Source organism: Miscanthus floridulus, chromosome 2 (assembly GCF_019320115.1).
Source record: "Miscanthus floridulus cultivar M001 chromosome 2, ASM1932011v1, whole genome shotgun sequence".
Lineage (NCBI taxonomy): Eukaryota > Viridiplantae > Streptophyta > Magnoliopsida > Poales > Poaceae > Miscanthus > Miscanthus floridulus.
Window position 1 is genome coordinate 10,405,724 of NC_089581.1, and position 16,095 is coordinate 10,421,818.

At 46.4% G+C, this 16,095-nt stretch overlaps 3 protein-coding genes across 3 annotated transcripts; 1 reads left to right on the forward strand and 2 right to left on the reverse strand.

Annotated features, from left to right (window-relative positions):
• Positions 1-1,539: 1,539 nt before the first annotated feature.
• Positions 1,540-7,420, forward strand: LOC136537899 (alpha N-terminal protein methyltransferase 1-like). Its single transcript, XM_066529880.1, has 8 exons — positions 1,540-1,833; positions 1,948-2,086; positions 2,264-2,322; positions 2,558-2,677; positions 2,770-2,871; positions 6,606-6,660; positions 6,828-6,925; positions 7,007-7,420. Exons 1-8 carry the CDS (start codon positions 1,621-1,623, stop codon positions 7,133-7,135), a joined length of 915 nt encoding a protein of 304 aa, XP_066385977.1. The 5' UTR covers positions 1,540-1,620; the 3' UTR covers positions 7,136-7,420.
• Positions 7,421-8,186: 766 nt separating this feature from the next.
• On the reverse strand, positions 8,187-11,192 carry LOC136537900 (dihydroceramide fatty acyl 2-hydroxylase FAH1-like). Its single transcript, XM_066529881.1, has 7 exons — positions 10,916-11,192; positions 10,137-10,208; positions 9,332-9,424; positions 9,064-9,260; positions 8,873-8,978; positions 8,589-8,735; positions 8,187-8,486 (listed from the first exon to the last, which is right to left on the reverse strand). The coding sequence occupies exons 2-7, from the start codon at positions 10,185-10,187 to the stop codon at positions 8,370-8,372; spliced, it is 711 nt and encodes a 236-aa protein (XP_066385978.1). The 5' UTR covers positions 10,188-10,208; positions 10,916-11,192; the 3' UTR covers positions 8,187-8,369.
• Positions 11,193-12,041: 849 nt separating this feature from the next.
• LOC136516823 (tubulin beta-7 chain-like) lies at positions 12,042-15,243 on the reverse strand. The gene is made up of 3 exons (XM_066510316.1): positions 14,734-15,243; positions 13,150-13,419; positions 12,042-13,052 (listed from the first exon to the last, which is right to left on the reverse strand). Exons 1-3 carry the CDS (start codon positions 15,125-15,127, stop codon positions 12,379-12,381), a joined length of 1,338 nt encoding a protein of 445 aa, XP_066366413.1. The 5' UTR covers positions 15,128-15,243; the 3' UTR covers positions 12,042-12,378.
• Between the last annotated feature and the right edge of the window lie 852 nt (positions 15,244-16,095).

Here is a 16,095-nt window from a genome sequence, read left to right on the forward strand (position 1 = left end):
CACTAGAGGCTCAGAGTTCGGTCAGTTGTAATGGAGCATCCGATCAACAGATGACCGTTGAGATCAGATGACTCCTGTTGAACGTAGTGTGACACGTGGCTAACATCGAGCGATCGGACACTGGGTCCTGAGTCCGGTCGATCGGACCGGAGTGTCCGGTCACCCCGCGCTGTACCCAGTGAAGGGGTATAACGGCTCTATTTCGTGGGGGCTTCTATTTAAGCCCCATGGCCGGCTCAAGCTCACTCTCTTGGCTATTTGCATTGACATAGCAACCTTGTGAGCTTAGCCAAAGTTCTCCCACTCATCTCCATCATTGATTCAAGTGCATTGCTTGAGTGTTTGCATCTAGAGGCACTTGGTGTTCGTGTTTCGCTGCGGGATTCGCTTGTTACTCTTAGTGGTTGCCGCTACCTAAACGGCTTGGAGCAGCGAGGATCATCGAGTGGAGGGTGGTGATTATCTCTGGCTTCGATCGTGATGATTGTGAGGGGTTCTTGACCTTTCTCTGGCGGAGAGCCAAAAGGTACTCTAGTGGATTGCTCGTGACTTGTGTGATCCTCATCTTGTGTTGGTTGTGCGACACCCTATTGAGGGTTTGGCGTGTGAAGCCAATTAACGCGTGAACCTCCAAGTGAGTGAATCGCCACAACGAGGAGTAGCTTGTCGATAAGCAAGTGAATCTCGATAAAAATCATTGTGTTTATCTTTTGATTCCGAGGTGATTGGTCTTCATTGTTATTCGTCCTTGTGATTGATTGGTTTCTTCATCTATATGGCGGTATAACCTTCTTGATCACTTTCTTTACTTTACCGTAAACTAGTTGACAAGCTTTTTAGTTTAGCTAATTGTGAGAGCTTGCTTGCTTGGTTGGTGTAGCTCTTTAGTTAGCCTTTGAGAGCACACTAACATAGGGTAGTGTCATAGTTTTTGTGTAAATAGACACTATCTAAACTAGAATTGTGGTAGGTGGCTTGCATTTTGAGTAGGCTAGCGCAACACTCGCTTCGCCTCATAATTGTCTAACCATTTTGTTAAGTGTTGTTGTAAAATTTTTTATTATGCTATTCACCCCCCTCTAGCCATTAGGACCATTCACATGGTGTTTTTGGTATTTGCACAATTTCTTTATCGCAACATCATGAATAAACATAATCCAAGCAATGGGACCCATCATGGTGTCTAATAGCTCTACATGGGTGAAAATGGGTGGAATTAGTCCCACACCTTTGTATCGGGGTGTTTTGTCAACTATTATACAAGTGAACTATCTCAAAAATCAACTGACATAGAGATGTTTGTTGCAATTTATTTAAAATACAAAAGAATTCTATCTCAAAATCAAAATGACGCAGGGGAATTTTCTGAAAAAGAAAAGGATTTCTTGACTTTTGGTCGCTGCAACAATGTGCTAATGTCATATATGTCCATTTTTGTCTATAAAGAACCTCATGGATAGGCGATTTCGCGAAAAGTGGACACCATCATTGCGGCACCGCGAGTTCACATATGCTCATCGGCCCCTGTAAAAACTGAAACAGCACATTTGAACCCCTCTCCCCTTCGCCTCGAGGACGCGCGCAAGCAGAAGCAGCCATCACTCAGCCGCCGCCGGAGTAATGGATTCCCGCGGATTCGATTCCGCCGGCCGCATCTTCTCCAACGCCACCGAGATGTGGGCAGAAGAGATCGGCTCCACCGCAGCGGAAGCCGAAGCCGCCACGGCGCCCCCCACCCCCACTGCCACCGAAGGCAGCGGTGACGCCAGCGAGGAAGGGGCCGGAGACGGGAAGCGCAAGGAGTGGTACTCCAAGGCTATCGCCTACTGGCAAGTAAAGCACCCACTCTTCCTCCTCTTCGAGGCCGCCCTGAACCCTAAACCCCAATCCAAATACTTATTCATGCCTACAAATTTAGCTTAGAATTTGGTCGAATTGGTGCTGTAGGGCGTGGAGGCGTCGACCGAGGGGGTCCTGGGAGGTTATGGGTGTGTGAACGACGTGGATGTCAAGGGCAGTGACGCCTTCATCCGCCCTCTCCTCGCAGACCGGTTCGGCACCGCGAAGCGTCATCTGGTTGCGCTTGGTGAGTTTATTTATTACTGCAAGGAAGTTTTGGCTAGTGCCATTAGAGCTTGTTTATGTGCGAGTTTTGTTCTAGTGATTTCACTCTGTGAAAGTTACTGTGTAATAATGTTCATTTTATGGAATCCTTGTGTGCAATCTGCGATGCTCTTATGTGTCATTTTTTACACTGTGTCAGATTGTGGCTCGGGTATTGGACGTGTCACAAAGAATTTTCTTCTTAGGCATTTCAACGAGGTATGGAACTTGTCTTCTCTGGTTATGCTCCTTTAATCCTGGAGATAGATGCATACTCAGAAACTGCAGCGTCTTGTACATGTATGCGTACAGCATATACCATGATAATTGCAGCAAACGACCTATTTCCATTATTCTGATGTATACACATTTAAATTGTTATTTTATGTTTGATCTGTGGTATTTTTGTTGTGTCTTCTTTTGTTTTGATCCTTTTTGAAAAATTGGAATTCAGGTAGATCTTTTGGAGCCAGTATCTCATTTTCTTGAAGCAGCACGGGAAAATCTTACTGGATATATGGATCAAGGAGAAGACTCACACAAGTCTGCCAACTTTTACTGTGTGCCTCTTCAGGTGGTACCGTAGGTCATTATCTCTCTTTAGGTATTCTTTGAAAAATTATTCTCCCCTTCTCTGTGTATAATCTAGTTTACTTCTTTCTTCAGGACTTCACTCCTGAGGAAGGAAGATATGATGTGATTTGGATTCAGTGGTGCATAGGACAACTTCCTGATGATGATTTCATTTCATTTTTTAATCGTGCAAAGGTGACTTGACTATGACTTCATTAATTTATTTTCAATCGTACGCTGCTTTTTTTGTTGGATTGTATTGAAACATTTAGTTGGACTTAAAGTGCAAATTTGACACTTGTATTGGCAAATAAGTGCTATAATACAATTTTAGGTTTCATGGAATTCTTTTCCATTGAAATAATGGCTTGCAAACTCCACCTATGGTTTCTCAACATAGCAGGTCCCAAGCCCTGGTAAAGGAGGAGGTTTGTGTTAGGCGTGGCGAGCCAACGTTAAATCTAGCCATTCTAATGGAGATGAAACCCGAAAGAAAATTGTTGGGGCGTAACCCTCTTAACGACGCGCCATATCGGAACCCGGGTATGGTGTTAAATGAGCAAGGGCCGGGTCGTCACCCCCGTGACGCGTCGTGTCGCGATCTGGGCACGGTGTCAAGTGATCAAGGATCGGGTCGTCGCATCCTTAGTGGCGCGCTACATTGGCGTCTGGGTGAGGGTCTTCACATCTGATTCGACGGGTGCGAAGGGTAAGGAAGCTAGTCGAACCAACTAGGATCCGTTTAGGCAGTTGGAATGTAGGGTCGCTTACAGGTAAGTTAAGAGAATTAGTTGATACCGTGACTAGGAGGCGTGTAAATATATTATGCGTTCAAGAGACTAAATGGATGGGTCAGAAGGCGAAGGAGGTGGACAATACAGGTTTCAAGCTTTGGTACACAGGGACAGTTGCGAATAGAAATGGAGTAGGAGTTTTGATTGATAAGAGCCTCAAGAATAGTGTGGTGGGAGTGAGAAGGCAAGGAGATAGGATTATCTTAGTCAAGCTTATCATTGGTGATATGGTCTTGAACGTAATTAGTGCGTATGCCCCCCAAGTAGGCCTCGACGAGAGTGCTAAGAGATAGTTCTGGGAAGACTTAGATAGCCTGATTAGAGCTGTACCCAGTAGTGAGAAGCTTTTTATAGGAGGAGATCTTAATGGGCATGTAGGTACTACAAGCGCAGGTTTCGAGGCAGTTCACGGAGGTTTTGGGTATAGTAGTAGAAATCAGGAGGGGGAGGAAGTTCTAGACTTCGCGGTAGCTTTTGACCTGATGATAGCCAACATTTTCTTTAGAAAGAGAGAATCTCATCTAGTGACCTTCAGTAGCGGACAACACTCTAGCCAGATTGACTTTGTCCTCACAAGAAGAAAGGACAAACGAGCATGCTTGGGTTGCAAGGTGATACCAGGGGAGCGTGTTGTTTCTCAACATAAGCTTTTGGGGGCAGACTTTCGTTTTCAGATGCGTGCCCGTAGGGATAAATAAGCTAAGATTGAAAGAACAAAGTGGTGGAAACTGAAAGGGGAGACGTCAGAGGTATTCAGGGAAAGGGTTATCAAAGAGGGCTCTTGAAAGGAAGAAGATGACATAAACAACATGTGGGAGAAGATGGCAACCAACATTCGGAAGGTGGCCTCAGAGGTGTGTGGAGTAACCAAAGGAAGTGGAGGCGATGCTAAAGATACTTGATGGTGGAACGAGGAAGTCCAAAGGGCTATTAAGGAGAAGAAAGAGTGCTATAGACGCTTGTACCATGACAGGAGTATGGACAACATAGAGAAGTACAAGGTGGCAAAGAAGACTGCAAAGCGAGCTGTAAGTGTGGCAAAGGGTAGAGCGTACGAGGATCTTTACCAACGCTTGAGTACGAAGGAAGGAGAGAAGGACATTTATAGGATGGCTAGGGTTCGTGAGAGAAAGACAAGGGACTTCAACCAAGTGAAGTGCATTAAGGATGAAAGGGAGCATCTCTTGGTGAAGGAGGATGAGATCCGACATCGATGGCAAGAGTATTTTGACAAATTGTTCAATGGTGAGAATACGGACACAACCTTTCAGTTGGATGACTCTTTTGATGACACCAATAGGCGCTTTGTGCGAAGAATCCAAGAATCTGAGGTCAGAGAGGCGTTGAAAAGGATAAAAGGAGGTAAGGCGATGGGACCGGATGGTATCCCAATCGAGGTGTGGAGATGCCTCGGGGACATAGCTATAGTATGGCTAACCAAGCTGTTCAACCATATTTTTCGATCGAACAAGATGCCTGATGAGTGGAGAAGTATATTGGTACTGATCTACAAGAATAAAGGGGATATTCAAAGTTGTACTAATTATCGGGGAATTAAGTTGATGAGTCATACTATGAAGCTATAGGAGAGAGTTATCGAACATCGCTTGAGAGCAATAACGCGGGTCTCTATGAATCAATTTGGTTTCATGCCCGGAAGGTCAACCATGGAAGCCATTTTCTTAATAAGACAAGTTATGGAGCGGTATAGGGAGAAGAAGAAGGACCTACGCATGGTTTTTATAGACTTAGAGAAGGCTTATGATAAAATACCAAGGAATATTATGTGGTGGGCTTTGGACAAACATAAAGTCCCAACGAAGTACGTCGGGCTCATTAAGGACATGTACAACAATGTTGTGACTAGAGTTCAAACAAGTAATGGAGACACGGATGACTTCCCGATTAGGATAGGACTACATCAAGGGTCAGCTTTGAGCCCTTATTTGTTTGCTTTAGTGATGGATGAGGTCACAAGGGACATACAAGGGGACATCCCTTGGTGTATGTTTTTTGCGGACGATGTAGTGCTAGTTGATGAAAGCCGAACAGGAGTGAATCAGAAACTGGAGTTATGACGGGAGACTTTGGAGTCCAAAGGTTTTAGACTCAGTAGAACTAAAACTGAGTATATGAGATGTGACTTCGGCACTACTATTCGGGAGGAGTAAGATATTAGTTTGGAAGGTCAAGTAGTGCCTAGGAAGGATACCTTTCGATATTTAGGATCAATGCTACAGAGAGACGGGGATATTGATGAAGATGTTAGCTATATAATCAAAGCAGGGTGGATGAAGTGGCGGCAAGCATCTGGTGTCCTATGTGACAAAAGGGTACCACAGAAGTTAAAAGGTAAGTTTTATAGGACGGCGATTAGACCTGCTATGTTGTATGGTGCAGAATGTTGGCCTACGAAAAGACGACATGTTCAACAGATAAGTGTCGCGGAAATGCGTATGTTGCGTTGGATTTGCGGTCATACAAGAAGGGATCGAGTTCGGAACGATGATATACGTGATAGATTAGGGGTAGCACCAATTGAAGAAAAGCTTGTCCAACACCGGTTGAGATGGTTTGGACATGTCCAACGGAGACCTCCAGAGGCACCGGTGCTTAGTGGAATTCTAAGCCAGGATAGTAACGTGAAGAGAGGCAGAGGAAGACCGAAGTTGACTTGGGTAGAGGCAATAAAAGGAGACTTGAAAGGATGGAATATACCCAAAGACTTAGCCTTAGATATGAGTGCTCGGAAGACAGCTATTCACGTGCCTGAACCTTGATTGCTGCTGCTGGGTTTCAACTCTAGCCTACCCTAACTTGTTTGGGACTTAAAGGCTTTGTTGTTGTTGTTGAAATAATGGCTTGCAGATGAACTTCTTGGTGCACTGGTAGAAAGATTTTCTATATATATTACCTGGACAAATGTTATATTTCTGGTTGTATATCAATCTTTTGTTCTAAGGAAATGCCAGTTCACCTATATAAGCCACACTATTTGTAATCATACTACTTTTTCCTTAGATATGCAATTGAACGAACCCTTCCAACTGATCTTGTTTGTGCACCTATTATTAGCGCCATATTATCAAATTATAATGGATTCTAATCAGGCATATACTTTAATTTTCTTTCCAGGTTGGGCTCAAACCTGATGGTTTCTTTGTTCTGAAAGAGAACATTGCAAGAAATGGTGAGTTTGTTGTACCATATATTTTGTTTATCTACCACAACATCTTTTCTAGCGAAAAGTGGTGTTGTACTCAACTGAAATTGCTACAATGCATTGTTTCTAATGTTTTACTTCAAGAAGATCATATGCTTGATGTTGCTCTGAGAACACAATGTATGTTTTTTCAGGTTTTGTGTTAGACAAGGTGGATAACAGTGTCACTAGATCGGACCCATACTTTAGGGAGCTATTTAAAAGGTGTGGATTATATATCCTCAGTGTTAAGGTAAGCATTCAAAAGTGCTGATGTTATTTAGTTTATTCTTCATCTTTCTCATCATCCCATCTCATTCTGCAAATGAAACAGGACCAAAAGGAGCTCCCGGAGGAACTATTTGCTGTCAAAATGTATGCACTGGTGACCAGTCAACCGAAAATCCAGAAAAGTGGAAAGAGAAGGCGGCCTAAAAATTCACCTCGTATGATCCGCTCTTGAAGAATGCTGGTACTAGGTGGGCAGTGAGCTGCTGGGCCTGTCTGGTCATGTATTGCCACTGGCTTGTGCTAAACTTTCTAGGACATTAGCTTTTGCAGTGTTAGTTTTGTTTCTATACATTTTATTTCTTTACAAGCTCAAATTTCTTTGAGATCAGCTTCATTTGTCAACAACTAATGTTGTATCACCTGGTTACTGTTGAAATATTCAAATATATGATCTCTGTTGTGTGTGCACGATCACATTATTCTGAGAGGAATATGCTGAAGTTCTGAATCAGAATGATTGACATGTGCTTTCCTGTCCCATCTCATAACATGTCTAAATGTAATGAAATATCGCAGAACCGCGCTTATATCGTGAGAAATAAACACCTTGGTAGATAGGCCTCTATAATTTTATTGGGTTTTCCAGTGCCATCTGCAACTGCAATAAGTGTCTTCTCCAGCCATAACAAACTCTAATGGTTTGAATTCTTTACTTCACAATGCTGCTCTTATTGCCTCCTTTTTCATATTTCCTTTTAATTAACATGACAAGTAGCAAGTGAGCATAACTATACTAGTTGGGTGAAAAGTGTGGTCATGTACCCAACCACCCAGATTTAATTCCTCCCTCACCTTGAATTTAGATGACTATTTTCTTCTTAATGAAAAACAGTCTAGTTCTTCCTAGGTTGGTCACATTTTCTTTATTATCATTACAGACTGAGTTAACATAAACATGACATTTGGTACACAGCAATTATTGTTTTCTTGTGTGGTCTTAGCTGTTGTCTAAGCTGTTCATACCTTTCTCAAACGCACAAAATTTGCGGCACTCTCCTGAATCTGTAAACTCAAGCACAGAATATCCATCAGATATACCCAGTCTTCCAACTGTGATGCTCCTGGCTGTCAGACTGAGACAGCTCATGATGGGGACCCAGAGGAGGAAACAAACGAGTGAGAGAGAATCTTGCATTTGCAAGTGTCTGATGCCCTGATTTTGAGAACTAGACGGAAAGAGTTAACATGCGATTTTTTGATACAGCTGGCAATGCACACAATGCTGAGGCAGCGAAATACTATCTTCACATTCAGAATAGATCAACAGACATCAGTACACCACATGAACTTTGAACTGAATGGACATGTCAACCCATCGCACGAAGACAGATCCAGGATCGTCCCTGGCTTGAATATATATTACAGATCCCCTAGATTTTTTCATGCCAAGAATTGTGTTATGTGCGTCAGTTCTTCCCAGGTGTCATGGATGGAGGCAATGTCCCAAAGACAGCGTCCCAAAGCGATGAGGTAATGCCGAAGCCCATGTCTTGGATTCTGAAGTGATGGCTGAGGTGATACCTCTGCATATCAGGCAAAGTTTCAAGGAATCAAAACCTTGTGGACATTTCCATGGAGCAGCTGGCTAATTCATGACTTTTTTATAAGAGGCATTAGGTCCTCACCTTGAGATGTTTTGCTGGGTCTGTGGATGGTTGTCCATGGTGCAGGTAGTAGTGAGTGCAATCATACATCACATATCCCAACAGACCACCTCCAAATAATGCAGGTGTGGTTGATGGAGTTGCGAAGAATGCGACCAGGTTCCAGAACTGAAATCAAAACATTGGAGGGTTCAGTTGAATCGGCCATATTTCTTCTGAATGGCCAAAAGTTCCAGTTCGGCCAATCCAGTTTGAAGCATAGTGTTAGTACTTTTGTTGCGTGTATAACAGTTTCAGGGCTATACCGGGAAACACAAAATTGCTGTTGCAGTAGGAGGAAAAACAAGCCTGAGCGAGTCCATAGGGTGCTTATGGTGGCATCCATGAAGAAGGTAATGTGCGGTGTTCCACCTGCAACATTGCATCGACAGCAATTTGAAGAGCAGAAGGAAGGCATAATGAGACATTGCCAACTTGAAGGTTGAAGTATTCTTACCAGTAGGTTTTGGTCTCAATGTGGAATAGGAAGCGGTGCAAACTATATTCAATCAGCGTCCAAATAAACATTCCTAATAGAGCCATCAGAACTACGTCCTGGACGGTATTACCCATCAAAATAGATTTCACGAATATGAAGCAAACAACAGGCAGCCATATAGTTGGCACAGCCCACCACTTTGTGCGAGTCAAGAACTGGACATCCAAAAAAGTTTGTTAGTACGTACCAAAACCCCATGGGATATAAATATGATGGAATGCGTTACCTCCAAGACATCATTTCCAAAAAAGCGTGGACCCTCCTTGCTGACGATAGGCTGGTGAACCCATTCCTGGTAACGTTCCTCAAGATGGCCAACCTTCATCCACAAAATTAATAGGCAGCCAGAAGACGATTATGTGTTTATTTAAAAAAATAAAAGAAGACGGTTATGTCAACTGTGAAGCAACTGGACATCGATTCAGAAACTCAGAATTTCACAACTACATGAGATTCCTCTTTCATAATAAACATCAGCAGTATGTCTGCCACAATTATTGCTGAGGAAAAGGCAGAGTCTATACCATTAGACCTGGTTTTGAAAAAACCCAAAGTTGCACTAAACAAGCTCAAAAGCAATGAGAACTGTAAAGTGCGAAAGACAATCCCATAAGCTACTTCAAAAAAGCTAAGGGTGTGTTTGGTTGAGCTGTGGCTGTGGAAAAAAGCTGCTGTGGGCTGTGAGCTGTGGGAAAGCTGCTGTGGGCTGTGAGCTGTAGAAAAGCTAAAAGCTGTTTAGTTAAACAAGTATAAAATATACCTTCTATCTTTATCTCTCTTGAAACAACTATGGAAGAGCTTTTTATTCCACCAATTTCGAAAAGCAGAAAGCCAAAAGCAGGGTCAAACCAGCTTTCAAAACTGTGCTATGGAAAAACAGCTGTTTCTAAAAAAGCCACCTGAAAAAACAGCCCCTTTGGTTGGGCTTTTGGCTTTTGGGGCCAAAAGCCAAAGCCAAAAGGCCAACCAAACGGACCCTAAGATTCACAACAATCATCGCAAAGAAGCAACTAATTAAGAGTGAAGCATACCTGGAAAACAAGGGGCTTGTTGAGATCAACTGTGAACTCCTGGACAACCATCTTCCCCAGTCAGCGCTGCACCTGCACCACAGAATCTCACATCACATACCACACTCAACAGTGAGGAAGCAAAGACAGATTCAGAAAACTACAGACTTCAACAGCGCAGGGAGCAACTCGTAGTTGGCGAGATGAGGAAAACCAACTGACAATGGTGAGGAGAGCCGCGCCCAACTAGCGAGCGTGAGGCCTAGACAGTGGACACACACCAGTGAGGAAATCATGATCACCCCCCCCCCCGCCCACGGATCGGGCAATGATCGCCTCATCGGCATGTGGCTCCGGCACACAACAGGCAATATTTATCTCCTTATTACTCGACCGCCCACAGCGTATGCTAGCACGAATTTGACAACCAGTACTTGAGTGTCACAAGAGCATACCTGCCTCTAGTATCTACACGATTTTTTTTAAAAAAAAACTCTTTTGCAGTCAAATGACCCCACGAATCTGAACAGACTTGGTACAACACCGTGGCAACAAATGCGGGCAGAGCAATCTCGGTGTAGACTAGATCCAAGGCATGGGGGTACTGAAACCACCACCGCCGCCGCCCAAGCGCCGAAAAAAAATATATCTCCGACGTCGTACATCTACGAGACTACGAAACTAGACCGGGCGAGCGACATTGTGCAATGCGGCCGGCCACGGGGTCTAGCCTAGCGGAGCAGCACGATGCGATCGAGAGAGGGGAGGGAGTGGGATCAGAGGGGGACAGGGCAACTCACCAGCGGCAGCAATGGCGAGCTCTTCCCCGGGAGCGAGCGGCGGACGGAGCCCTCCTTCTCCCCCGGGCGGCGAGACAGAGAGAGAGGAGGGGCGAACGGAGAAGAGCAGCGGATGGCAAGAGCGGGCGCGGGGCGAATAAGAGAGCAAACGCGAGGGGCTATCTGCCAAAAAATAAACAAATGCCTCCTCCCGTCTCCGGTTCCAGTCTGCCGCCAGACCAGCAGATCCCCCGCCTCTGCGCCGAGCTGCGTGCGCGTTTGCAATTAGCGGGGTTTTGCAAGGGCGCGTCTGTAAACGGTGATCCGCCAAGGGCTCTCGCTCTCTCAAATAGCGCGGCCTCTGCGACTGCGATGGGGGTACCGGGGTGGGCCCCGCACGCCAGCTTGGCATTAGGCTGTGCCCTGCTGTGCGTGAACTCGCGATGGGGACACCGCATGCTGAGCTACACTCCGGTGTAACAAAGTTCCTGTTCGGCTATTGTTGTCTTGTTGTTTTTTTTTTTGGCAAGGCTGGTGCACAGCAAGCAAAGCTCACTAGGTGGTGAATGCGCCAAAGGTTATTTACTGACCTTAACCATTTGTATGACTTATGAGCACGTCTGGAGCTAAGGGAATCTCCAAGAAATCCATGGGTTCAAGATGATTTCTGTGAAATCTTTTGTAGCCAGGTGTGAAATTCATGCGTGGTAAGTATAGTAGAATGGTAGACAGCAACTCCAGCTTGAGATCTTTGCGGATCTTTCGGAGCCACTTTGCCACCGATGAGGGGCACGTGCGGCACTTGTGGGCGCAGCACGTGAACCGTTCAGAGACGGACAGAGAGCAAGCAAATGCAAATCCTCTCTCGGAAACGGTTCCATCGCCCCAAATCTGCTGGCCGTCGTCACTCGTCAGCTACCCAACGAAACGCCTCAGGCATGGCTGTTTGCTGCTGGGTCCGACCACCGCATCCGCATGTGCGATCGATCGACCGCCGGATGGTTACTGGTTCAGAGAGACCCGATCAAGTCTCGCCCGTTTCTAGGCAACCATCCTAGCAGCCTGACTGACCCAACTCCTGATAGAGCTTTAACTAAGCCTTCAATAACTGAATGATCGGCTTCTCTCGTGCACACAGGAACAAGGCTGATGCAGAATTGCAGATTGACAGGCTTTCATAAAAAAGATGAAAAATCACTCACTACCAATACTCGTCAGTAATTACAGGCGACCAGCTCAAGGAGAGCACTATCAGTGCAAAGCCGTAAGCTACTTTGACCCAAAGGATGCGAAACACAAACGGACGGCGACCTATTACAGTAGGTATACATTACAGTGGCCGCAGCCGAAGCACAGACGCAGCCTCAACGGCAACCAATTACCAATCAATCATGCAAGCCACGAGAAGCACAGAAAAAGAAAAACAAAAACTCATTCACAGAGACACAGCCTGTCGGTGCGGCAGCCGGCACCGGAGTTCATCGCTATTCGGCCACGGCCTCCTCTTCCTCCTCTTCCTCGTACTCCTCGTCGGCGGTGGCGTCCTGGTACTGCTGGTACTCGGCGACCAGGTCGTTCATGTTGCTCTCGGCCTCGGTGAACTCCATCTCGTCCATGCCCTCGCCCGTGTACCAGTGCAGGAAGGCCTTGCGCCTGAACATGGCGGTGAACTGCTCGCTCACCCGGCGGAACATCTCCTGGATAGAGGTGGAGTTCCCCACGAAGGTGCCCGCCATCTTCAGGCCCTTGGGCGGGATGTCGCACACGCTCGACTTGACGTTGTTGGGGATCCACTCCACGAAGTAGGACGAGTTCTTGTTCTGCACGTTCAGCATCTGCTCGTCCACCTCCTTGGTGCTCATCTTCCCGCGGAACATGGCCGAGGCCGTCAGGTACCGGCCGTGGCGCGGGTCCGCCGCGCACATCATGTTCTTGGAGTCCCACATCTGCTGGGTCAGCTCGGGGACCGTGAGGGCACGGTACTGCTGCGATCCGCGAGAGGTCAGCGGGACGAAGCCGACCATGAAGAAGTGGAGACGAGGGAACGGGATCAGGTTCACGGCAAGCTTGCGCAGATCAGAGTTGAGCTGACCAGGGAACCTCAGGCAGCATGTCACGCCACTCATGGTAGCAGAGATAAGATGGTTCAGGTCACCAACTGCATCGTTAGAACCCACCATCAGTACCAACCTTTTTCAGTAGAATTCAAACTACAGGACATCAAATTTCTAAAGAATTAGTGAGGATTAACTTACAGGTAGGGGTGGCGAGCTTTAGTGTGCGGAAGCATATGTCATACAGAGCCTCGTTGTCAAGCACCATACATTCATCAGCATTCTCAATGAGTTGATGAACGGAAAGTGTAGCATTGTAAGGCTCCACAACAGTATCAGAAACCTTTGGCGATGGGAATACAGAGAAGGTCAGCATCATTCTGTCAGGGTACTCCTCCCTGATCTTGGAAATAAGAAGGGTGCCCATGCCAGATCCAGTGCCTCCTCCCAAGGAATGGCAAACTTGAAAACCTGTAAGGTAAATAAAACGAGTCATTCAATTATCCACAAGCACAAACAGTATTCCCAGCATGAAAAATGTACTCGGACTACATGGGCTGGAAAGATACAGCAACACTAGGTCTCAAGATATCAGAATGTGATGCATTCTATGTGACTAGAGTTTGTTAACAATAATCAATCATGTATTCATGTTACCACGGTTAAGTGATATTTTGAATTCAGTCAATTTCACAACATACTACCACCATGCTCTGGTAGCCCATGAACTGATCTTGACATGCTACCAAATACTTCACTTGGGCACACCATCACTTGAACTTATCAGCCGTACCGTTTCAGCAAAATAACAGTGTTTTTCTCTCACAACAAATCAGCATCAGCCGTTTTTCCAGCCAGCCGAACAGGGCATATATTAACACACAACAACCATATATGAATTAAATTTCAAGAGACATGAAGTTTCATCACTGCTATATTCACCAAGACATGGAATTCATTTTGTCTGGTGTTGGCCAAATAATTCACTCCAGCTACAACGCAATATTTAATTTGGCTTTTTAATGGGAGTTGGCCATTAGAAGTTGTAGGCTGCCAGAGTGGAATTCCAAGCTAACACACCCAACACTCATGTTACATTAATAAAATATCCATCCTACCGACAGCTGATGTTGGTCCAGCTACTTAGCCCAGAGAAAAGGTACAAGTTCAACATGAATCAACAAGAGTATACATGAAGAGTTGAAGACAGACAAATTGACTAGAGAACCTCAACAGAGTTCCATTGACTAGCAAACCTCTAGAGAGTTCCATCATGAAAGCGCCAATATAACCACAAAAAAATAGACCAAACACGATAGTTACTATAGCTATGATGTTTTCTGTTCAAATCATCCGACGCAGACTGTACGAATGCTTACCCAATAACGGAAATTACCAATCATCACTACATGCTAGGTAGAAAAAATAGCTGAATCCACAGCTACAAGCAATATTTTCAATGCATGCAGTGCCATAACAATTAACAGCCTACCTAGAGGCATAGCCGCATAGGCTAATGCTTAACAATAACACGGGCCACTTGACTAATTCATCAGCACACAAGACAAATTACTAGTAAATGCGACTGTCGATGAAAAAAACACCTCGCTGAAATGCCAATTGGAGGTCATTTTAATGCCATTCACATCCCCATGGACTCAGATCTGGCCCCCCCCCCCCCCAACCAAACCGGATGTAACCCTAACAATTAATCGGAAAAGCTACGGCATATCGGAGCGCGCGAGACATGTGGAATTGGGCGGAATAATAAATAATAATAAATACCTTGGAGGCAGTCGCAGTTCTCGGCCTCCTTGCGGACGACGTCGAGGACGGAGTCGATGAGCTCGGCGCCCTCGGTGTAGTGTCCCTTGGCCCAGTTGTTTCCGGCGCCGGACTGGCCGAAGACGAAGTTGTCGGGGCGGAAGATCTGGCCGAAGGGCCCCGAGCGCAAGGAGTCCATGGTCCCCGGTTCGAGGTCCATGAGGACGGCGCGCGGGACGAAGCGGCCGCCGCTGGCCTCGTTGTAGTAGACGTTGATGCGCTCGAGCTGGAGGTCCGAGTCCCCCGCGTAGCGGCCCGTGGCGTCGATCCCGTGCTCGTCGCAGATCACCTCCCAGAACTTGGCCCCGATCTGGTTCCCGCACTGCCCGCCCTGGATGTGCAGGATCTCCCTCATAGCTGACGCCTGCCTGCTCGCTGCTGCTGCCTCGCCGGGGCCGGGGTCGGACGCGGGCGGGGAAAAGGAAGGCGAGGCGGGGAGGGAGGGAGGGAGCGGCCGCACGGGTCTCGGGTGCTGTGTAGTCTAGGTGAGGACGGATTTGAAATGCTGCTTTATGCTGTTGCCGTGGGCCTTCCACCGAGCCTTGGAGCTGGAGTGGGTTGTGGACCTTGTGCTGTGTCGGCCCGTGCCCGGTGGGTGGAGACTGGAGAGAGGCCCGGCCGCGGTGGGGGCCCAGTCGCAGACGAGTGGTGGCGATGGGGCTGGTCCATCTCCACCGTCTGTTTGTTTATCGGACGGCTACAGGGCCCGTTTCCTGTATTTTTTTAAGAGCGAGTATAACAAGGGGTTATAAGTAGGCTATACGTTGACGTGGAGGAGATAGAGAAGAAAAGCGGACTGTAAGCTTACAGCTGACTTAGACACAAGAACCAGAAAATTCTGTAAGGTGATAGATTAGCTGTAAGTTTTCCTATATCCAGCGGGCTGTATTAATAGCCTCGCTCTCAAGGGAGTTTCTAGACGTCGTTACAGTAGACTTCGATTTGCGCCCTGTTCGTTTGGGCTTGTTTAACTGATAAGTCATGACTGAAAGAACTGTTGGCTGATTTGGTGCGAGAGAAAAATACTATTCATTGGCTGAAAGAGTACGGTTTATAAGCTAAACAAGCCCGAGCGAATGGCGGCGTTGGTTGGGCCTCTTTCTGTTGGTGTTGGCGACTTTTGGCCCAGGCTGGGCGTGGGCCCACGTGGCAGGCTGTCGTAACCGAACTGGCGGGGCCAAAAAAGACAAGCTTCCGAGCTGTACACTGTATAGCTGTGGTGTCTCTTCTCGTCTTGAGCAGCAGCAATGCTTACGAGACAGGCAATGATTAGATGTGTGATTATGGCGGCTATTTAGACAGCGGATAGCGACGCTTGGCCGG

Bases quoted from the DNA above. Each gene is read 5' to 3' on its own strand.
- LOC136537899 (XM_066529880.1), top strand. From the start codon at position 1,621: ATGGATTCCCGCGGATTCGATTCCGCCGGCCGCATCTTCTCCAACGCC. The intron at 1,834-1,947 runs GTAAAGCACCCA...TTGGTGCTGTAG, and splicing joins AGGCTATCGCCTACTGGCAA to GGCGTGGAGGCGTCGACCGA. The intron at 2,872-6,605 runs GTGACTTGACTA...TTTTCTTTCCAG, and splicing joins CATTTTTTAATCGTGCAAAG to GTTGGGCTCAAACCTGATGG.
- LOC136516823 (XM_066510316.1), bottom strand. From the start codon at position 15,127: ATGAGGGAGATCCTGCACATCCAGGGCGGGCAGTGCGGGAACCAGATC. The intron at 13,420-14,733 runs GTATTTATTATT...TTTACCTTACAG, and splicing joins GAACTGCGACTGCCTCCAAG to GTTTTCAAGTTTGCCATTCC. The intron at 13,053-13,149 runs GTAAGTTAATCC...CTAACGATGCAG, and splicing joins AAAGCTCGCCACCCCTACCT to TTGGTGACCTGAACCATCTT.
- LOC136537900 (XM_066529881.1), bottom strand. From the start codon at position 10,187: ATGGTTGTCCAGGAGTTCACAGTTGATCTCAACAAGCCCCTTGTTTTC. The intron at 9,261-9,331 runs GTAACGCATTCC...TTGGATGTCCAG, and splicing joins TTGGAAATGATGTCTTGGAG to TTCTTGACTCGCACAAAGTG. The intron at 8,979-9,063 runs GTAAGAATACTT...GCAATGTTGCAG, and splicing joins ATTGAGACCAAAACCTACTG to GTGGAACACCGCACATTACC.